Here is a 23,818-nt window from a genome sequence, read left to right as displayed (position 1 = left end):
TCCAACAAACTGATAACATGTTACCGGGTCAAGGTATATCTGGTATTTTCTCTTATTATAAATAAGCAGGGGTGTGCATCCGGTTAAGCGAAACCGAAATGTTAAAAAAATCCTACTAAAAACCGAACCAAAATTAATCCAATTTTGGGACCGAACAAAATTTAGTAGTTCAGTTAGTACCTAAAACCAAAATTTAAAAATCAAAATTTAAAAGAAGTGGTCCTCTTGCTCTTCTATCTGCAAGTTAACAAAATTGTCAGTAGGCTAAGTGGTATGTGGCTATAAACCCAGTAATGCACATTGGTAAAGAAGCACACAATAATCAATAGACACACTATACACTTCACTTTGTTCGGAGGTTCGAAAACGAGAGCAATAGTAAGGGGTCGGAGGCAAAGGCTGTTGGAATGAATCAATTAGATTTAGGCTAACTTACAAGCATCGGTAAAATATGCTGAGCATTATTGCTATGTTATTGCTAATATTATTAATAATATAAATATTAATTGAGTTATTTACTTCGCTTTTCGGTTAACCGCAGTTAATAATCGAATAACCGAATTTTGGAAATATAGTTACTGAAAATTGAACCAAAGTTTTATAATATTAAAAACCGAACCAAAATTATTTTAGTTTTCATTAAAACTGAATGCACAACCCTATAAATAAGTGGCACAATTAAGTTATTATAAATATATTGTTGTTGGTCATCAACCTCAATATTTTGCTTCACAACCTATCAATAATATTTCATCACACGATTTGCTGACATATATCATATATCACATTGGTACCACTACTAGAAAAACATCTATAGACATCATCTAAAAACCGATGTCTATGAATAAAAAAATCTAATATCTTCGTGGGTGATGTTAAAGACCCCCCATTTAACATTAATTTTAAACTGAAGTGAAAAAGGACATATAACATCATTTTTTTATATGAAATCGATATTTATTTCTTAATGTTAAGTTTCTAATGCACATCTTTCACTTATATATTATTATAATATGATATTTTTATCAATTTAAACATATGCCACATAAGCAATAATTTTGAATTTTTCCAGTACACTGCTGTTACTAGTATCTTTTACATCAGTTTTTGAACTAAATCGATATTAATAATATCTTTAACATCGGTTTGTGAATAGGAACTGATTTCTATAGTGCATGAACCGGTGTCTATAAAAATAATTAACAACATTTCCTAGTTATCAACCGTTGTGTCAAATCTTCTTTGACATCGGTTTTGTGTTTTTAAGACTTTGTTTATTGTGGTATTTAACATCAGTTTTAATTAATAAACTAATGTAAATGTAACACTAAAATTGATGTATTAAGATTTAATAGACATTGGTTTTTTATTTAATACAAATATTAACATCATTTTCCACTGTAATGATGTCTGGTTACCTATTTTATTAACACACATTTAAAAAATATAGATGCCAAAAATTTTTTAAACCAAAGAACTACCAAAAAACCAATTACTGCATAATAGCAATTGTCTATATATCTAACAACCAATATTCAAACATGAGGTACATCATTTTCATCTAATCTAACATCAAGTAAAATACTACACATTCATCCATCTATTCAAATTGTGCACTAGCTACAATGTCCGATACCATGCAAACCTTCCGGTGCCAAACTTCTAAACTGTTTTAATTACTGTTTCCACTTATAAACCAAAGAAAGATCTCCTAATTCTGCGCTGGGAAGGATCTGGTCGCTTAGCTTTTTGAGTTACCTGTAAAAATAGCAAGCGTGTTTGCATTCATCAGAGATACCATAAAAGGATTTAGAATAAGATGCCAAACAGAATTACCTTCAAACATTTCTGATTTCTGAAACACAATAACTGCTGCATCGAGAAAAAGGTGGAATAACTAAAAGAATAAGGGACAAACTTCAGATTTCTGAAATTAAATAATACCAGTACTGCCCTATTTGCCCCTGCTGCAATCTCCTCAAAATATTCTTGATTCAAGCTCGCCTCACCACAATATGCATCATAATATATCAATCATTACTAGGCTCTGTTCAAGCTAGCAAAACAGATTCATGCAATTACAAATAAGTAAAATTGTAAGCTTTAAGAATGAGACCTTGTCAGTTAAAAGGTGTAAATCACAAGTAGGTATTCAAAAATTAATTTACCTTGCTTCCTATTTGTAAAATTACAGTTACAAGTACATGAATCATAATAAATTAAACTCATTTATAAAATTAATCTTGGTGTTTGTCTGTTAAACTTACATACCTGTCCCCAGTTCCAGATGTAAGTGTCGTCAATGCAACTAAAGTTGACCTCATGCTCGGCCTTAGTACATGATTTTGTAGCGTACAAGCTTTTGCAAGCTGGGCTATCTGGAAAGTAAGTAGCAGAACCAAAACCATCAAGTTCACATGTTTCCATAATATTGTTTTAACTAAAATTCATTTTTGTACCTAGCAAACTGGTCCATTGGATTGTTCTCACCAAGTCTCGGATGAACCAATTTTTGAAGATATGTGCTGGGGTTGGGCTGATTCATAACCTCTTCAAACTGTGTAAAATATAACAGCGAAGGAAAAAAATATAACCTCACATAATGGTATAAATTATAATTGTGGAAACATAAAAGGCATCATATTTCAAATTTATAAAATAGAAGAAACAAGAAATAACCATAACAACAAGTGCCAATACTTTGGTAGAATCTTCATTGATTTCTCTGGCAGAATCTTGACTGTACTCGACAATAGCTTCTTTAGCGGATATTATTTTATAAAGAACAACTCCAAAAGCATATAAATCTATCTTGGTGGAGACCACTCCACGCTGAGAATATCTGCAAAAATATGCGTTTATACTAGAGGGGAATAGGCTGGATAAAAAATATATATAACTGAGAAATGGTACATGTAGTGAAAGAGTATCATACCCGGGAGACATGTACCCAAAAGTACCCACAAGTTGAGTTTGCAAGAAACCAGCCCCGACTTTTACAAGTTTTCTCAACCCAAAATCAGCAACCTGTAAAATAATATTGTATTATTCAATTCAACTTACAGACGGTAAATAACGTATTTTGCTCGACTGTCACTCAAGTAAAATTTAACCTTAATTTTTGTCAAGAATGTTTGCGGACTTGATGTCACAATGAATGTAGGCGGGATTAATGTGCTCATGGATATATTCCAGTCCTCTAGCTGAGTCGAGTGCAATTTGCAGCCTGCTAGACCATGATAATGGCTTTTTCCCTTCAAAAACAAAAAAGAAATATTAATGTATAGACTAATATGACAGATAAAGTAAATTTTTGCTCTAGAGAAGGTTTTTCATTTGAACCTAAAAAATCTCGCAGATGCTGGCATAAGTTGTCATTCTCGATGAATACATAGATTATGAACAAGGAACCTTCAACAACATATCCAATAAAATACACCTGCATATAGTACAAGCATTCATTTTATTCAGATGAACATCAAGAACATGTGTGATACTTATTCCATAATTCTAACAAAAAATAACTTCAGAATTAGGACAAACTTGAAAGCATGCTTCAATGACATAAGAATGTTATCTCTGTTATACTATTTCCCCAGCTACAACTATTATTCCTGAAATCAAGCTAGACTAATCCTAAATGGCAGACAATACTTACTATATTGTTCATCTCCCCCTTGTCTGCTTACATAGGGAAAAATCAACTTAAATACATTTAGGTACATTATTGCAAGCAATCAGCACATACATCTACATCGACCTTGTCATAAAGATCAATGTCTATTGCAACAATTTCTCTATCCCACTTGTTGCAGAGAATTAAAAATTTCCCTCCGACTCAAGCTTAAGTTTCACATCCTTATCATCAGGTAAATCAACAGTGTTGAAAAGAACATCAGATCTTTGTGCCCAGTTTACAAAAGGATGTCGACTGAGCATCCACAAACAAGAATACATGAGTCATTAATGATATTATTCTAAATATACTACATAGCGTTCCACTCTAATAACCTCTAATAAATTTAGATAACCACACTATTGATGTGTGATGCAGGCATGTAGTTCACAAAAATAAACTAAACGCATTCACATTTTTGGATCTTTTAAACTGAAATCTTAAGTAAAGATTAAAATTTACATCAACTAGTTACCCTATTACATAGAAGGAAGAAGAGGGACAAGAAAAATCAGTACCATCTTAACATGACAATTAAGAAAGGTCACTAGTCATATCACGCATACTTTGGTATTTCATCTTTAGATATTGTGAAAACTAGGGCACTAAATTGGAGCATTTACAAACTGAAACTCCATGGCAAATAGAGCTACTTCATTTTCTGATAACAAGACTTAATTTGTAGAAAGTACAAATAATACATTTGACACCTCTAGAACAATTAATCCAATTTCTTTGAAATACACACTTAATCCAGTTACTAGGTTTGAGTACTGCCTTTCTATGTTAAGGCGTTCAATAAAAAGATCTTTGGTTATTCAGACAATGTACAATGACACTCGGTAAAAGTCAAGTCCTATGTTCACCCTTGAATGTATTAATCACCTATATATAAAGTTTGGCCTTCTTCTAGTAGTATGATTCGGAATTAAAAAACCCTTCTCAAAATGTAAGACACCATAAAACAGATTACGAATAATTCATGATAAACCTATCACTAAATACAAAACTAGGAAAAACTTCTTGCAACGATTCAACTTTATTTCTAAATTCTTGTATGAAAACAAGTGAAAAACCCTCAATTCAAATATACACACTTAACTTCTCACATTTACATACGTTTCATTACGATTGAAAATAACAAATATAACAAATACCAATACCATACAACAACAACAAATATTTAAATTAAATAATACCAGGATTAAATTAAAACATCTAAAATGATTAAAACATCTAAACACACAAGGAAGTATAAACACATGCTTCTAGAATGATTAATTAACAACAAAAAAGCCAATTAATCACAAAACTAGTGCATACATCAAACAAAATAGATACAGAAGCATTGGTGAAGTAGAGAGAAGAACATACCTCATTTTTTGTTAACTTGCAAATACTGTGTCGTTTCGAGTTCTGCAACTTATGTAGAGCTCTCTATATACCTCATTTTTCAGTTGTGTAGATAGATGAAGAAAGTTCCGGAACCTCCGTTTGACCCATTAGAGAAACTCCCTGCTTTTTCTTTTATTCATGTACTTTTTCTTTTCTTTTCTATGATTAACCTATCCACCTTTGGTAAAATTAAGTTACTTCCAAGTACAGGATTATTATAAAAATTTTAACTTCAAAGTAAAATATGTACCTTGAGAGGGCCATAGGGACAAAGTTGAACCAGAATTGTCGATAGAAGTAGATGCAAAATCTGGTCCCGTCTTAAAATCTTTCATATGAAATTAATACAAAAGTAAAAAAATAAACATGTCAACAAACAATTTTACATGTTTACAACAAGATAGAATCAAAACGAAATTAAATAACAAAAAATCTCGCAAAAATGAAACTAATAAAATAAATTGAAACATACTCACCCAACTCGGTGCACAACTGCAAAAACATGCACAATTAAAGCAATACTCGTATTAAAGTAATATTTGGCATATTATGTTATATTATAATTAAATATATGTAATACTCAATGGATTCACAGTCATAGCCGTAAAAAACATAACACTAGAAATACTCAATATAACATGCACAATTAAAGCAATCACTAAACTAACTAAAAAAATACAAAATTTTGATTTCAAATTTAAATCCCCAATTCTAAAATTAGGGTTTGAAGCTTACCGAACTCAAATTTTGACCACCGACTTAGATTTAACCTTCATCTTAGCTTTAACCTTAAACTTTAAACTCCTACTTGAACGACCTCCTACGACCTTTTAAACTTCGATGAGAGCACAAAAAGAGAGAGAGAGAGAGAGAGAGAGAGAGAGAAAGAGAGCAGAGAGAGAGATGGAGAGAGAGAGAGATGGAGAGCACAGTTGAGCAAAGAGAGAGAGAGATCGAGAGTTGTTCTTCAGTCGACTAAAGTGAGAGAGGAGAGAGATGAGAGTTTGGATTTGTTTGATTTTATGGTTTATGTTTTATGTTTTAACAGTGTGTGAATTTTAATTTTTAATGTTATGTTGAAAAGAGGGGGAGATATTGTACTTGAAATTTTTCTAAGGCAAAAAATAAGGGGGAAATTTTTAAGAGGGAATGAATTATTTGGTTAAGGGGGAAACGGGGGAGGCGCGCTTGATTTTTTTTAAAACATACTTATAACATCGGTTGGGCTAAAAAATCGATGTGTATCTTACAAAAAGAGATCAGTTGATTAAAATTGATGTAAATAACACCTTTTACATCGGTTCCAACAACAACCGATGTTTAAGAGGTGATGTCTATTCTAGTTTTTCTAGTAGTGTACTGATATTTAGATCCCTATAAAAATTTATGAATTGAATATTAAAAAATATCAACTAAAAATGCAAAAATTAAGAATGCATATGTATTGTAACCATTCATACCTCTTATTAAATAAATTATATATACTCATGTTATATTTTTTGTATTTTTATGGTACAAAGAAGTTTATATTCATAAAATATAATAAAATAAGTTATTTTCATGTATATAAGTACAATACAAACTTGTAGTGACATTAAGTGTTATATAAAATCAATCACATTTTTAACACATGGACAAATAAAATAATTATGAACAAATCAATACTTTATATATGTGTAAAATATGTTCATGCATCGCATTGGCTAAATAGTATATTACGTCTAAGTAGTGGATTTACAAGTATATTTTTATTTTACTCTATCACCTAAACCAAATAATGTATCATTCTCTTTCTGAAGTAATATTGCTAACATCTTTGAAATTGTTGTGATATAAAAACTAGGGTGTGTTCGTAATTAATGCTAGGGTTTGTGAGCTTCGAGCTTTAATGACTATTCTCGCGGTGGGGACTGTCTGTCCTCACAAGATGTCTACATATGTCTGTGTTGTAGAGAATTGAGCCAAAAATATAGTTATTAAAGGGTAGAGCCCTTTATATAGAGATGAGTCTAGGGTTATACTTGTGTTGGGAGACTTGATGGATGAGTCTCCTACTTAGATGGTAATTAGGACTCGTGTATAGGAAGGAATTTCAGATCCTTGCTTGTAGGAATTTGTGTTTATTTTGGACACGTGTCTCTTCTCTTCTAGACGTAATGTGCCTAGTCCGTAAACAACTCATGCTCGTGGACCTTGAAGACCTCTGTTAGTGGGCTTTGACCGTTTGGGTCGTCTCTAGTCTGTTACGAGCCTAGACCATCATGGTCTGTATTGGGCTTTGGGCAAGAATTCCACACATAATTAATATGGTATTCAATATGTCTTTAGGGTGTATTTTCTATCCATATCATTTTCCCCCAACTTTTGGGGAAACTACCTGAGTTTTCGTGGAAGTTACAATAGTCTATTTGCGACTCGGGGTACTTTCGACCCTTCTCGAGTATCGGCCCTTTGTGGGCATCATCATTTTATCGTAAAGTATGGAGCGACCTACACATTTACAATGACTTATATAGTGTGAGTATATACACTTAAGGCCTTTGCACAAGCTAATTGAATGGTGTTTGACACTAAATGTTCCTAATCGGGACTAAAAATCTAGCGTTTATCACCCTTTAACCTTTTTCAAGGTTAATTATAAGGAGAAAGCTTCTATCATGCCATAATCAGGGCTAATCGACCCTAAATGGGGATAATTTCCATGTATAAGCTACTAATTAGGCTTAAAATAGCCTAATTTTAAACTAGAATGTACTAAATTAGCCTTAATCGAGGCTAATATTCCCTAATCGGGGCTAATTTATCTTAATCGGGACTAATTAGTATGCACGAGATAGTAATTGTCCCTAAGTCACACTAATCATGTGTGTGAATAAGTTAAACGACTCTAATCGGGGCTAATTACATCACACGAATCGGGGCTTCAACCTCCCATATATCCTACTCGGCTCCTCCTGGTCAGATGGAGCTGAGCCTCCTGCTGGCCGAGAGGTGAATTTCCTGAATTTGTTTTTTCTCAGAACCTTCTACTAGGCTTCAAGCCCTTCATATGGCCTGCTAGGCTTTTTATGCTCTTAATAGGCCATGGAGCCACCTCCATGGTGGTCCCAAAGTCCCTCGTGGTTCTTCTGTTCTTGTTTTAGTGAACATTTTACACTCATTCTAGTGAACATTCTGTACTCGTTCCCGTGAGTGTTCAGTACTTCCTGAAATTTGTTTCCATTGATGTTCTAGTCATCCTGGAACTTGATCCCATGGATGTTCAATCCTTCTTAAAACTTATTCTTGTGGACGTTCTAGTCTTCACGAAAGTTGTTCTTGTTAAGCACTCAATTTTGCAAGAGTTTTCAAAATATTTTCTAGGAGGGCCATCGGAAGACCTTCAGGAGGATCTGGACCATCCTTACATGAGGTCCTAGTCGGCCATAAGGTGTGAATTGTTTTCGAAAGAAGGTGTGAATCACCGAGGAAAACTATTTTAAATAAACATATTTATCGTATATGGAATTATAATTGAATTTCTCATACAGTCTTTTCATACTGCACATTATTATGGCTGAGCATTATTGCTCACTCTTGCTTTCTTTTAAATATCACAACAAGATAGATAACCAGTATGCTGGTGTGGGACTTAGTCGCTTGCAGTAATGGGGAAAATCCCTGGCAGCTTTGTCTCAGGTGGGCCAGAGTATCAGATAGTTATAAGATATCGGTCGTAATTATTGTAACTTCATGTAGAGGTTATGAATAATTGTTTGAGATCCTGTAAAGTACATTTGAGTTTTAATAACAGATGATACTTATTGTACGTCATTTATAAGGCTATACCTTGTGAGTGTATGAGATTGGGGGTCTGTGATATGGAATTATTGGATTATTGAGTTAATGCAGGTTACACTTGATTGAAGGATTGCGTGACGACCCAGATTCCTAACCCCGGATTTGGGGGCGTTACAGAAATGGTATCAGAGCAATAAGTTATAATATTTAGAGGTGAGAGTGTTAGGAATCTGTCTAGATGCGAGATTGCGTAAGAGCTCATATGGAGTTCATCATTAGACTACCGAATGTAGCCCCAATGTATAGGTTAGGATAAGTGTATATTTGAGGTATTAAATTATGACTAATAGAACCTTTGGAGATTATCAGAATGATGAGAAAAAAAAATTAGAATCATATATGATTTGGCAAGGATGTGGTTGTAGAACTCGGAGCTGAGTCTCCAGGGTATTTGGGGTAAAGACGATATTACCAAGACCATATGATGATTAGATAACACAAGCCAGGTTACTCGTAGTTCCTAATAGGGTGCCCATGAGGGGACATCATATGTCAAAATCATGAAGTCTAATTATTTGTATACAGTTGAGGTTATTGACCCAAACTAGTTGAAGGTGTCATTTTACCAATGAGGATTTGAATATCATATTAATAACGAATTCAGCAGAGATAGTGTCTAATATACCCTTGAGGATTTTTGTTTCCATTAAGGAAGATTTAAATATAATATACGAGTGTCATTATAAAATAAGTACACTACATGATATTATTAGTGTGCTTAACATATGATGGTTTACCTCAGAGATCGAAAGCATCGAGAATTGATGGCATGTCTACAATTTAATGGCGTAAGATTACAACGAGCAATAGGTCAATCTTAGAACCTTCTAAAAGGATAGACCAATGAGTCTAGAGCGGAATTCTTTGGTAGAAATGACGTCAGATACTACGTATATATACTCGTAGACCTCTAATATATACGGTAATATATGTTCACTTACACACACATGCCACTGAACTTATGGACTGCATTGAGATCCCTAACAGATCTCTTTGATCTATTCCCAGGGGGACTGGCCACTTGTAATTAGTAACGGATGCGTAGAGCAGGTCCCTATCGGCTTAGCTTTTTGAATATTTCTGAGTAAGGTCTTCGAGGTAAAAGACCAGAATGAAAGATATATGTGCGAAAGTCAAGTTATTAAGCGATTTTAAAATGATGTTGAAAGAGACACTAGCTGAAACATGGAATTACAAAGACGAAGAGGAGGTATCATCCTCAGAAGGATAATGACGAGGGTTAGGATAATCAGTGAAATATTTTGGCACCTACTCACTGTCACGCTACTCCCTCCAAACTGTTGATCATTTGTATTACCTTGATAAGTCATATCAGGCAATCCTTTTAGTTCTCTACTTTGAACTTCTGATGTGACCATCTTGAATAGTGTTTCTCCACATCAGAACTTGTTCGATTCCTTTAATTAATCCATGAACTTTCATTCATAGATTATGATCTTCTTGTTCGGCTCAGAGCTATTTATACTTTATATCAATTATCCAAGGAATTTTTAATAAATTTTCCTCAATTCACCGACGAATATTCATGATGAATATCTTCATTTGATTCTTCTTTCATACTTACGCTTTTCAGTCGAGATTGTAAATATCTAACAAATTGTTAAAAATATGGATGATCTAATATCCATGGATTCCTCGGGAATCCTTTTCTCCTAATCGGGATGAAATTGTATATTGAACTTTGAAATCATAATAAGGGTATCAATTTGATATTGGTATTCCGAATTCATTTCTATTTGAGAATCTGGTAAAGTATGTGAACGAGGGCACCTCTGAGTGTACCCTTTTATTGGCAAGAAATATTTGAAAAAAGGCTATCGATTTTTCTGATGCCAAACCACTCGATTAAGAGTTATAATTGTCTTTCTCGGCCCAAATTTGAAAACTTTTTATTTCAAATTCGTCATCCGGGTAGCCACAAATTTCTTCAGTGGTTACGATGTTGAGATTTTTTTTAAACAAACTGAAATATGCCTAGTTGCATATGTTCTCATGAATGACTAGTTAATTGTCCTAACTAGTCAAAATTTTAATTAATACAAAGAAAGCCTAGCTAATCGTCCTAGCTAGTTGCTATGGGCCAAACTAATTGAGCTGGCCATTTTCTTATCCGGTTGATAATATTGCTTTGTATGGACTAGTTATTATTTCTCTAGTTCCACTTTCATTCAAATTTTTGTTTTACAAAGTGCATTATATATGAAAAATTTAATTGTTGATGAAATTTTCAAAGAATGATTTAATTGAGACCTAACTAGGTCGCCCACTCGAACAAGGATTCATATCCAGTTTTCTGAAATATTTGTTCATGAAATGTTCTATTCTTTCGTTTATATAACGAATATCTATTTAAAATCATAAAATGATTAAAAACAATATACTTCCTTAATTGTTAATTATCAGATAGAATTCCTTCTTTCAAAGTAGCATCATTTTGAAACCTTAATGGTTAACCTTTGGTTGATGATTTTATTTAAGGTTTCATTCATTATTTGAAAAGAAAAGTATTCTTTCAATGGGGAAAATCTTGCAAATGTCATTCGAATGATGTTATTATTCAGCAATCATTGCTTTCAAGAGATATTCTTTATTATATCATAATATAAAATTCTAAGGACATGGAAGGATAATCCTTGTTGTATTCTTCCTTCCAAGTTATAAATCTTTTGAGTGCTGCTACTCTTTTATTTAGAGATCATTATTTCGTCAGATATTAGATTTTAAAATCCGGTTCAGATTGTTTAAATTACATCGATATTATGAAAATCATTCTTCCAAGGCTTATTGCCTTCCGAACAAATAAAGGTATAGTTGAGAACCGATTGTTGTAATATGAGACTGAAAACTCGGTGCTATGATGTGCAATCGGAGCATCGTAATGAGTAAGTTATTTTAAAAAGAGGATTTTGTGTGAAGTATAAAGATATGACTATGTAGCTTAAGGACCGTGACATAAAGTGTTCTAATAATAATCTAGAATAATCGCGATAAGGTTCGAACTGAAAGGGACAAAGAGTTTAACTTATAAGGAAAGCTTGGATTTTTTTTTCTTACACTGAACACGAGATAGAGGCTATAGTCAAATTGATCAAGAGTTATAATTAAGAAATCTAATATCATCAAGGAAAGGCCAATGTGGTGGCCGACATTTTAAGTAGGAAAAGATATATTGAGGATGACAAATTTCAGAACAACTGATGAGAAGGATCGAATAAATGAATTTTGAAGTTGAGACAATGTGAACAGAACCCTTATTATATAACGGGAAGAATAAACGATGTCTAGAAACTGAAAGAGGCTGTTAGTCATGACCGAATATGAAAAGGGGTGTCATTGACGTGGTTGAAAATGAAAATGGAATGACTAGGATTAAAATTTTGGCGATTGCGCCTTGTAAATGACCCAAATGGGAGTAAGAGTTTATTATAATAAATTTTGAAGGAGGATTATAAAGAACCAAGTAAGATATCGCGCTATTTTAGGATTTTGAGCGATATGTTAAATAAGGCCGCTTATTTTATTATGCAAACGATAGATCTCCGCTCTACAAAATTGTATGAATGCGAAAGAGATCATTGGTGATAGAGAGACCCCGTAATAATTGTGCCATGCAAGGACACACGAATTAATTTCACAACTGGATTATTTCCCAAGATATTTTATAAAAAAGAACGAACAGAGGCATGACTTAGAGTTCTCAAATTGACAAGTAGAATGGGAGGACTATCCAGACCATTGAAGATACGTCTATCGGCTTGCCTTTTATTTGGAACGGTTAGGAGAATCGCCTATCGTTGATAGAAAATTTGTATAGATATACTTACCACGCGAGAATACGGAAAAGAGATGCCGATATCTGATAAGTGGATTTTATATCCACTTGGAACGCTTTATTACAAGCTTAAATTGGTGTTTTGGACTCAAGTTATTGGTATTCTGATGTGTTTTTGTGTTATTGCATTTCAGGTATCAGTTATATGAAGAAATGAGCTTTTAAAGGAAATATGATAAAAAGTGATTAGATTTGGAATCCAAGGCCATTGTCAAGTTGTAGAGAATCTCATTAGCTTCACGGGGACAGTTGAATCACCTAATTCTGACGAGTCGAACTCAAGCTATGGCCAAAACAAGATTCATCAGAATTTTTTCCAAACAGGCTCCAGGCGCCCGCCCGGAGAGCTGAGCGCCCGCCCGGAGAGCTGAGCGGCCGCCCAAGGCGCGACTGGTCGCTGATTTCGCTGAAAAAGCTTTTTTTAAGTGGAATTTGACGATTTTAAGGGTCCAGGTCCACTAGGGGCATATATATACTTAAAAAAAAGGTTTTCATCATCCGGGAAGATTGAGATACCAAGGAGAAGACCTAGAAGCACAAAACAACTCCGAAAAAGAAGATCTTGTTTTCAACTTGTGATTTTTTGAACTAGTTGTAACTTTGGATGCTCGTTTTCGTTCTTGTTGAACCTAGATCTCGTTTATTCGTACTTTAATTATTATTCGGTTTATTAAGACCTTGTTTATACCATGCTTTCATTGGAACCCATGGTGACAATGAGTTCGATTATGAACTAATCATTGTCATGGGATTCTAGCGGATTTACTTATGGATTTCAATAAATAATTTGTTTCGATATATTGGTGTGTGGTGATTGATTGATATCATAGTATTGGTTGTGCTTATTCGTCTTATGTGCGTAGCTAACATATAAGATAGCGTGTTATTCTGTATTGAAGCGACAGTGAATATAGAGGTTTTAAACTTGCCATTCTAGCATAGGTTCATGTATGTGTATGCATGATTCGTAGGTAACTCTAACCGTTTGACTTGCCCTATGTAATTATTATGGATAACTTATACTTAAACAGTTATGTTGTCAAATTCTATAGACATATAGGATCCCAATATAATTGGTGCCTATTCAGCTTCTATCTCTTTTGTGGATGTCTGGTAGAATGGTACTCGTGCAACGAAAGTTGGCGTTTATCAGTTTCGTGTTATCTGATTAGTGTCATCACCATTACATGCTAAGGTTAAGAACAATAAGGCTATTGAATGAAGTAGTAATGAAGTTAGAACCCATGTTTGTCATATATAGTAATTCAACCTCAATTCTCTTAGTTAATGTTATTTAGTATAATCTCTTAGTTTAATAAAAACCCAATTTGTTATTTGTCTTAGCATTGAGCGATAATCATACATTGTTGCATAGGTGCATAAATTGAACTTAACCTAAACCAGTCTCTTTGGGAATGAATCTGATTTATATCTTATACTACTTACGAACGCGTATACTTGCGTGAATATTTGCGCGTGTTTTCTCCCTAACAAGTTTTTGGCGCTGCCGCCGGGGACTCGATGTTAATTTTTAGTTTATGTGCTTGTCATCAGTGGTCGTTAAAGTTCACTGACTCGGATTCTTTTACTTTCACGGTTTATTTGTTTGTGTTTCAGGTACTCATTACAATGGGAGATCCAGTAGCACGAACGAAAGCCTTGATGGATTTTTCTCAACCCAAGATTAATGACATTCAATCTAGCATTATCCGGCCAGCAATCACAACTAATACCTTTGAGATCAATCCTTGTATAATTCAATGGGTACAGACTTCAGTCCAGTTTGGGGGTTCTCCAACGGAAGATCCCAATACACATATTAGGGATTTCATAGAGATCTGCGACACCTTCAGGTTCAATGGTGTTTCTGAAGATGCTGTGAAGCTGAGACTGTTCTCATTCTCTCTGAGGGACAAGGTTAAGAGCTGGTTACACTCTCTACCAGCTGGTTCGATTACTACTTGAGAAGATCTTGGTCAGAAGTTTCTTATTAAATTCTTCCCTATGGCGAAGACAGCTGTAATCAGGAATGCTCTTACTCAATTTGCGCAGCAATCAGGAGAATCTTTATATGAAGCTTGGGAGCGCTCCAAGGAGATGCTTAGGAAGTGTCCTCATCATGGAATGCCTGATTGGATGATCATCAATTATTTTTACAATGGGTTGGGAGCACAGTCCAGACCCATACTCGATGCAGCAGCAGGTGGAGCATTATGGGCAAAGAGCTATGAGGAAGCTTATGATCTAATTAAACTGATGGCTGCTAATGAATATCAGTATCCAACCCAGAGATTGCCACAGAGCAAGGTAGCAGGAGTTCTTGAGGTGGATACAGCTACGACTATCACTGCTCAACTAAAGGCGTTATCTATGAAGATCGATTCTCTGGCTAACTATGGTGTTAAGCAGATAATTAGTGTTTGTGAGCTGTGTGCAGGTCCGCATGTGACAGAGCAATGCGCTATATCTAGTGAATCAGCTCAGTTTATGAGCAACTTTCAGAGATCGCAGCAACCAGTTCCAAACACTTATCATCCTGACAACTGGAATCATCCTAACTTCAGCTGGAGCAATAATCAGAATGCGATGCAACAGCCGTTCTAGCAGTTTAGAAATAAGCTATTCAACCCTCCTGGTTTTCAGCAACAATTTGCACCAAAACAACAACTCCAAATTCAACAACAAAATCGTGATGCAGGTCTATCTTCGAATGAAAAATCTGAATTGGAGGAGTTGAGGCTTATGTGCAAAAACCAGGCTCTTATATGCCAAAGCCATGCTATTTCTATCAAGACTCTGGAGAACCAAATAGGGCAAATTGCTAATGCCTTATTGAATCGACCACCAGGAACACTTCCTAGTGATACAAAAGCCAATCCAGGCAAGAGGGAAGTTGAAGAACAGGTGAACGCCATCACCTTAAGGTCTGGAAAGGTTGCAAGCCCCCAAATTCAGCAAGAGGAAGAGCCTGAAAAGTCTCAAGTTCCAGAATCTGAAGTTGTGGTTGAAGAAGAAGTGCAGAAGAAAGCAGAGATGGAACCAAGGAAGACTACTGTGGAACACACTCTTCCTGAGGGTAATACAGGGGAGAAACAGATCTATCCTCCACCTCCTTTTCCTAAGAGGCTGTAGAAGAAAAAGCTGGATAAGCAGTTTGAGAATTTTTTTAAAGGTGTTCAAGAAACTTCATATCAACATACCTTTCACTGAAGCTCTTGAACAGATGCCTAGCTATATGAGGTTTATGAAAGGTATTCTCTCTCGGAAAGTGAAGCTCGATGACTTAGAGACCGTTGCTCTAACGGAGGAATACAGTGCTGTGCTGCAACAAAAGTTGCCTCCGAAGCTTAAAGATCCTGGAAGCATCACTATTCCTTGCACCATCGGAAACTTGTCGTTCGACAAGTGTTTATGTGATTTAGGAGATAGCATCAATCTGATGCCCTTATCTATCTTCAAGAAGCTTGGTCTGCCTGATCCGAAACCAACATACATGTCATTGCAACTAGCTGACCGTTTCATCGCTTATCCATGAGGTATAGTGGAGGATGTCTTGGTCAAGGTGGATAAACTCATCTTTCCTGCTGACTTTGTAATTCTTGATTTCGAGGAAGATAAGAAGATTCCCATTATCTTGGGAAGACCATTCTTGGCTACATGCCGAACTATGATCGATGTGCAAAAAAGAGAGCTTTCGATGAAGGTTTACGATCAAAAGGTCACTTTTAATGTGTTCAAGGAAATAAAGTTACCCACAGCTAAAGAGGAGTGCTTTAAAGTAGAGCAACTGCAGATTTTGAATGCACCTTCGTGGAAGAGGAAGTTGGATATGCCATTCGATTCTCTTGGGTTAACAGAGCTGAAAATTTCTCAGGAGCGTTTTGAACCATTTATTCAAGAAGCTCCCATACTTGAGCTCAACTGAAAGCCAGATCACTTGAGTTATTCATTCTTAGGTGCACCCCATGATAAGGGGTTGTGATATATTTTTGATGATGTAGAGAGTGACTGGACGGATCTTCCAGTGCCTACAGAGGGTTCTTCTCATGTGCCACAAGTAGTTGATAAGACTGGTGTTGGTGATGAGCAGTACAGGCGAGTGACTAGGTGTATGGAGGCCATGCACAACATTCACCATCATTTTGCTAAAGATTTGACACACGCTTTCGGTACTATTTTCCGAGACACTAGTGGCGAGGTTGATTGGCAACCTGATCCTCCACCCGAAGAGGGTGATCTTTTCGACGACTAGGTATGCCTGAAATCCTTATTATTACCTTCAATGAGGACATTGAAAATTTTAAGTTTGGGGGTGATAATGTAAGGATTAGTAGTGTGTGTCCATATAGATTCATATAGATTTATATTGCATGTTTAGTTATAGTTCATTCATATTTTTGTATGATTGTTCATTTAGGACATATTTGTTTATTTTTATGTGATTTCATATAGTTGTATTTGCATGCATATTTAGCATGATCCTTTAAGATGAACAATGATATTTGATAAGTTGATGTTGATTTCAGTGTCGTGATGATGAATAGAGGGATGTTTAAGTCTTAATGAATTGATTTGCATGCCAGAAACAAATATTTTCACAAAGTCTTATAGGGTTGCTTTTGATCTAGATCATGATCATACTTGTTTGTTGTTGAGATTTAATCACTTGGTTATATTTAGAATTTGTGATATTCTCGTAATGACGTAAAAACACTGATTTTTTTTATCTGGAGAAAAACTTGGATTTCATTGCTAGTTGTTGTAAGGCTAGGCGTCAAATGGCTAGTAGCCGGCTCATATTTTTATGAGTAGTCTAGGGTTGAATGAGATGGAGCGAAACACACTCATTTAGAAATTATGGAAAAAAAAGAAAAAAAAGAAAGAAAAAAGTATGTGTTTATGCATAATTGATCAAGAGTGAGCTCTTTAATACTCGAGTTATTAAGTTGTAGGGGACTTTGTGCCTAGTGACCGAAGGCTTTTATAGTCTGGGATCTGCTAACCTAACGCTCGCTACATGGGTATTATTGCATAAGTCTTTTGGGACCTCATTCATTGCACGGTCAAATAAGCATATTTGCTATGTGTTCAATAATAGTGTGAATCCTTGTATAACTCTAGTAGAAATGGGGTGTTTTGAGTCATAATGTGTTTATTGTCTATTCTGTTTATAAACTTTTGATTGTTTCGATGATAGATAAGTTATGGTTATTGATCTAGTATCGAGAGTATATCTGTTAAACATCCACACACACACGTGTTTCTGGTTTATGAGTTGGTTTGTGGGATTTATTCGAGCTCTGTTTAAAGTCATTGCATTCTTAGAGGCATTGGATTATTCATTTGGTTATGGTTATTCCGAGGGGATCGATTGCATTATCATTTAGTTGCATTCACGTAGTTGCATTCATGCATTATGTTTGTTTTGTATTTTTTAGTCTGTTTATGCTTGAGGACAAGCATCGATTCAAGTTTGGGGGTGTGATAAGTGGATTTTTTATCCACTTGGAACGCTTTATTACAAGCTTAAATTGGTGTTTTGGACTCAAGTTATTGGTATTTTGATGTGTTTTTGTGTTATTACATTTCAGGTATCGGTTATATGAAGAAATGAGCTTTTAAAGGAAATATGATAAAACATGATCAGATTTGGAAGCAAATGCCATTTTTAAGTTGTAGAGAATCTTGTTAGCTTCGCGTGGACAGTTGAATCGCCTAATTCTGACGAGTAGAACTCAAGTTATGGCCAAAACAAGATTTATCAAAAAAAATTCCAAACAGGCTCCAGGCGCCCGCCCGGAGAGCTGAGCGCCCGCCCAAGGCGCGGCTGGTCGATGATTTCGCTGAAAAAGCATTTTTTGAGTGGAATTTGATGATTTTAAGGGTCCAGGTGCACTAGGGGCGTATATATACTTAAAAAAAGGGATTTCATCATCCGGGAAGATTGGGATACCAAGGAGAAGACCTAGAAGCACAAAACAACTCAAAAAAAAGATCTTATTTTCAACTTGTGATTCTTTGAATTAGTTATAACTTTGGATGCTCGTTTTCGTTCTTGTTGAACCTAGATCTCGTTTATTCGTACTTTAATTATTATTTAGTTTATTAAGACCTTGTTTATACCATGCTTTCATTGGAACCCATGGTGACGATGAGTTCGATTACAAACTAATCGTTGTCATGGGATTCTAGCGGATTTACTTATGGATTTTAATAAATAATTTCTTTCGATATCTTGGTGTGTGGTGATTGATTGATATCCTAGTATTGGTTGTGCTTATTCATTTTATGTGCGTAGCTAACATATAAGATAGCCTGTTAATATGTATTGAAGTGACAGTGAATATAGAGGTTTCGAACTTGCCATGCTAGCATAGGTTCATGTATGTGTATGCATGATTCGTAGGTAACTCTAACCGTTTTACTTGCCCTATGTATTCATTATGGATAACTTATGCTTAAACCGTTATGTTGTCAAATTCTATAGACATATAGGGTCTCAATATAATTGGTGCATATTCAGCTTCTATCCCTTGTGTGAATGTCTGGTAGAATGGTACTCGTGCAACGAAAGTTGGCGTTTATCAGTTTTGTGTTATCAGATTAGTGTCATCACCATTACATGCTAAGGTTAAGAACAATAAGTCTATTAAATGAAGTAGTAATGAAGTTAGAAACCATGTTTGTCATATATAGTAATTCAACCTCAATTCTCTTAGTTAATGTTATTTAGTATAATCTCTTAGTTTAATAAAAACCCAATTTGTTATTTGTCTTAGGATTAAGCGATAATCATACATTGTTGCATAGGTGCATAAATTGAACTTAACCTAAACTAGTCTCTGTGGGAACGAATCTGTTTTATATCTTATACTACTTGCGAACGCGTATACTTGCGTGAATATTAGCGCGTGTTTTCGCCCTAACAAGTTTTTGGCGCCGCTGCCGGGGAGCCGGTGTTAATTTTAAGTTTATGTGCTTGTCATCAGTGGTGGTTAAAGTTCACTGACTCAGATTCTTTTACTTTCATGGTTTATTTGTTTGTGTTTTAGGTACTCATTACAATGGGAGATCCAGCAGCACGAACGAAAGCCTTGATGGATTTTTCTCAACCCAAGATCAATGACATTTAATCTAGCATTATCCGACCAGCTATCACAGCTAATACATTTGAGATCAAGCCTGGCATAGTTCAATGGGTACAGACTTCAGTCCAGTTGGGGGGTTCTCCAATGGAAGATCCCAATACACACATTAGGGATTTCAGAGAGATCTGCGACACCTTCAGGTTCAATGGTGTTTCTGAAGATGCTGTGAAGCTGAGACTGTTCCCATTCTCTCTGAGGGACAAGGCTAAGAGCTGGTTACACTCTCTACTAACTGTGACACCTTAGAAGGACAACGTGGAAGAATGAAGGATGTTATAGTTAGAGCTGACTGAAGGCAAGGAAGATCGTACACGCCCTTTAAAGGCCACTAGTAGTTGTTCCCAATAAACGCGAATACGTCTAATGCGCTAGCGAGAATAATGAATATGACCCGAAAGGTATCGTAGCACCATAAATATTATACGAGGAATGATTAAAGAAGTCTGACCGATAGCGGAAGCTGAGCGTTCCACGATTCTAAAGCGTATCAATCAATTGTGTATGAAATGGTGCTTCCTTCAAGATGGCAACAGGACCCGACGTGCCTTACGTTACTACGACAAGAAATGTTAAATTTGGCGCTAAGCGTGTAGCAGGAAACGAGCGTGTAAAAATGCAACGAGAACTTCTTATATAAAATAATCAACAGAGATGATGCGCTGAAATGAGCAAACGTTAAGGAACGAAACTCTAGCACTAGTAAGAGTGATGGAGGGGGAAACAAATAAGTTGAAGGAGCATTCCAAACACTAAAAGATGCGCTAATAGTCCATATTATAGATTTTTAAGGAAGATGAAGGGACGAAATCCTTTTAAGGGGGAAGACTGTAAAAACCCAATTTTTTGACATCTGTAAAAGACCTTTATGAATAGTAACCTTGCGGTTTAATAAAAACTTTTTTCGACCACACCATGTACGAGTTTTTAATTTAAGATTCCGAGTTGATATTATGATTCTACGTACCATATGAGTGTATGTAAAAGCTATTAGTTTTTGAAGAAAATGAACTTTGAAAAACGACCGTATCTATGAACCATCAAGGATTACGAGAATCACAATATAATTACAAATTTAAAATCCTACAAATTTATATCCGAGTATAATACTTTAAAACGTAAAGAACGTATAAGAAAGGATTTACACCGTGAACCATTTACGAGTATTTATTACAAAAATTAATAAGCGACCGAGCGAACGCGTATACGAATAAATAAACATATAAAACCAAGCTAAATATACAAGCTAACTAGAGTAAGAAACTAACCATGGTCAAGTAACCAAATAGTAACCTAACTAGATATAATGATAACCTAAAATCTACTAAATAGTAACCTAGGATCTAAACCAAGTAGAATAGTTTGCAACCTAGGATGGCTAGACAAGATTTTCATTGATTTAGTAGTAATAGGAGATATACAAAATCATATCTCACAAATCTTTCAAGAGAAGCATTTCAAGAAAGCCAACAAAACTCTCTCTCTCTCTCTCTCCTCAAAACACAATGCTGATTTCAAGAACACCATGGAAAGAAAAATTTATATCTCATGTTCTACTCATTCAAAAATCACCAAAGTTTTACCAAACCTCTTTCATATCATGGATAAGTCACGCACCAAATTTCAAGCCCATTCATGAAGTTTTCAATTTTATAAAAATATTTGAAGTTGAGGGTGAATAGTAACTCCGAAAATTACTAACTTGTTTTCTTGATTTTTCATAGAAGTTTAAGGCTCCTAAAGCTATACCAAGTATTCATCAAGGATCTTAGGAATTTATTAAGTATTAATAAGCTTCAAGGAAGGTATAAACATTCATCCAAACTTTGTTTAAGTTTTAAGTTTTAAGAAAAGTAAGGATCTTGGATATAAGTATGGTTTTAATGATGGGTTTGATATTTTCTTGAAGTTTAGTTAGTTAGTATTAAGGTTGATATTTGTTGCCTCAAGAACATGATGTTATTGATAGTATTTAGTGTTGAGATTATGATATGGTGGTTGTTGATGGTCGCATAATGATTTAGGACGTAAAAGAAACTCGAATCGTAATTGTAACCTCGTTAAAACGAACAAATCACAATTTAAATTTTCTGCAGAAGTCTTCGAATGTATAAACTGTAGTTTCTTGAAAGATAATATTTAAATATGATACAAAATGTTATGAGGATCGTTTAGGCGCTTGAATCGCTTGATTTCGATTTACGGATCAAAAGTTATGACCGTTTTAGTAAATGTGATTTACGCGACAAAAACTGCTACAAATTGCGAACTTTGTAAAGAGAAATAATCGACTTAAAGATATTTAAAAATCATGAAATTTTTACAGAGAGTAATAAATAGAGTTTATTAACTTCCATTAAATTTTCAAGTGAGAATATTGATTTTTCAATTTTATAACAATGTTGGAGCCGAGGTCACGCGGAGTACGAACATCAAAAACAACCCTCTGTTAGAAACTGCTTCTTCAGAATTTTAACCCTCTTTCCAGATAACCAATTTTAAATAATGTGTTCTAAAGTTTGTCTAGATCGTGCACGTAAAAATGGTTCGTCAATTGATTTAACAGTTTGAGAGAAATAAATATTTTAGTGAAAGCGGTAAGAATAGTAAAACTACATAGTTGACCGAACTTTTAAAATACTTTTCACCTATTTAATCTCATTTTATCAAAATGAAAATTTTATGATAAATATTAAAAGCACTCAAGAAACTCCTCGAGGTGGTTTTGTATTAAAATATTAATTTTACAATTTATTAAAAATGTTAGAGTGCGAGTCGCGTAATAGTAACATTCGGTAAAGTCAACTCTAGAAAACCACTTTGACCGTCCGGTTCGACCAAGGATTGATAGTTATTTCGAGTCGGTCGGATATTGAAAATTTTGAAGTATTGCACTTATTAGAAATATAAGTCGGTAATGGAATTAGGAATACTGATTAAGATTATGATATTTGTTGATTAGAAAACCCGAAACGAGAGGTAGTCAAAAAACGTATCTTGGAATCCTGACAAGTTTTCAAACCCTACCTTTTAAGAACTGTTGTTTTAGATTGCTTTTAAATACTGCAATATATGCATGATAAATATTTTACGGTGATTTATAAATTGTTATATATTGAATAATAAGATATGATAATTTTGGTATAATAAAAGTACCGGATTTGAAACGATATATTTAGACCGAGGATTGGTCGGTGTAAGTTTATAAAAACCAGGAAGTATTTTGGAGTTGTTATATTTCAGAAATGTTAACGCTAGAGAGTAGCGTGACATGTATATTTTAGAACGAGAGTCGGTCGGTATGTATATTATAGTAAAAACCCGGGAATCATCCCGGTGATGTTTTGGACGATTAAAAGTCCGTACTTGTTTTATTCCAAGGGACTCGATGTCCACTTGCGAAGTATTAAATACTTCGAATTTGTTTAAAATGATTTCCAAAGATCGTATTCCCTCAACTATATTTAATTACTCGAATAATAAATATTATTTCAATTATTCATTTATTATAGTAGAAGTATTTCTCCAACGATTATTTATTTCATACTCGATTATATTGATAAAGGTTACCCTAATTATTTAAACGTAAAATAGTTGGGGAATATTATTTCAGGTATTCTTTTAAAACATAATCATTCGATTTCTAATTATTTAATAATTATTATTTAATTATTAAATGATTTAATATGATATAAAAATTATAAAACCTAATTTAGAATATTTTCTGAGTTTCAAAAAATCATTCGAATATTTCCAGACCGTCGATGAATATATCTCGACTTACTTTAAATATTTAAACATAGTTTTAAAGGAAACTCTCCCCCTTATTTATTTATCTGTTGACAACGGTCAACTCACATCCTTAGTACTTCCTCCGAAAACTTTCGGAAGTACATATATATTTATATA

The 23,818-nt window shown here is 34.5% G+C and overlaps 1 protein-coding gene and 1 non-coding gene across 2 annotated transcripts in view; both read right to left on the bottom strand.

The window, feature by feature from the left end:
• Positions 1-2,051: 2,051 nt before the first annotated feature.
• Positions 2,052-23,818, bottom strand: part of LOC141660238 (chitin elicitor receptor kinase 1-like) — a 34,118-nt gene continuing 12,351 nt past the window's right edge. Inside the window, exons 3-12 of the mRNA XM_074467205.1 lie at positions 5,322-5,399; positions 3,659-3,681; positions 3,343-3,439; positions 3,117-3,254; positions 2,936-3,038; positions 2,680-2,842; positions 2,461-2,557; positions 2,272-2,380; positions 2,169-2,176; positions 2,052-2,056 (exon numbers count right to left, since the gene is read on the bottom strand). Of these exons, the coding sequence (XP_074323306.1) occupies positions 2,052-2,056; positions 2,169-2,176; positions 2,272-2,380; positions 2,461-2,557; positions 2,680-2,842; positions 2,936-3,038; positions 3,117-3,254; positions 3,343-3,439; positions 3,659-3,681; positions 5,322-5,399 (821 nt within the window). The remainder of the gene's footprint in view (positions 2,057-2,168; positions 2,177-2,271; positions 2,381-2,460; positions 2,558-2,679; positions 2,843-2,935; positions 3,039-3,116; positions 3,255-3,342; positions 3,440-3,658; positions 3,682-5,321; positions 5,400-23,818) is intronic.
• LOC141663066 (small nucleolar RNA R71) lies at positions 14,784-14,890 on the bottom strand. The gene has a single exon (XR_012551151.1). It is a non-coding gene; the product is annotated as a small nucleolar RNA R71 (small nucleolar RNA).

The sequence above is a fragment of the Apium graveolens genome, chromosome 5, assembly GCF_009905375.1.
Source record: "Apium graveolens cultivar Ventura chromosome 5, ASM990537v1, whole genome shotgun sequence".
NCBI classification, from domain to species: domain Eukaryota; kingdom Viridiplantae; phylum Streptophyta; class Magnoliopsida; order Apiales; family Apiaceae; genus Apium; species Apium graveolens.
Note: the sequence above shows the minus strand (reverse complement) of the source record. Positions and strands in the feature narration are given on the sequence as shown.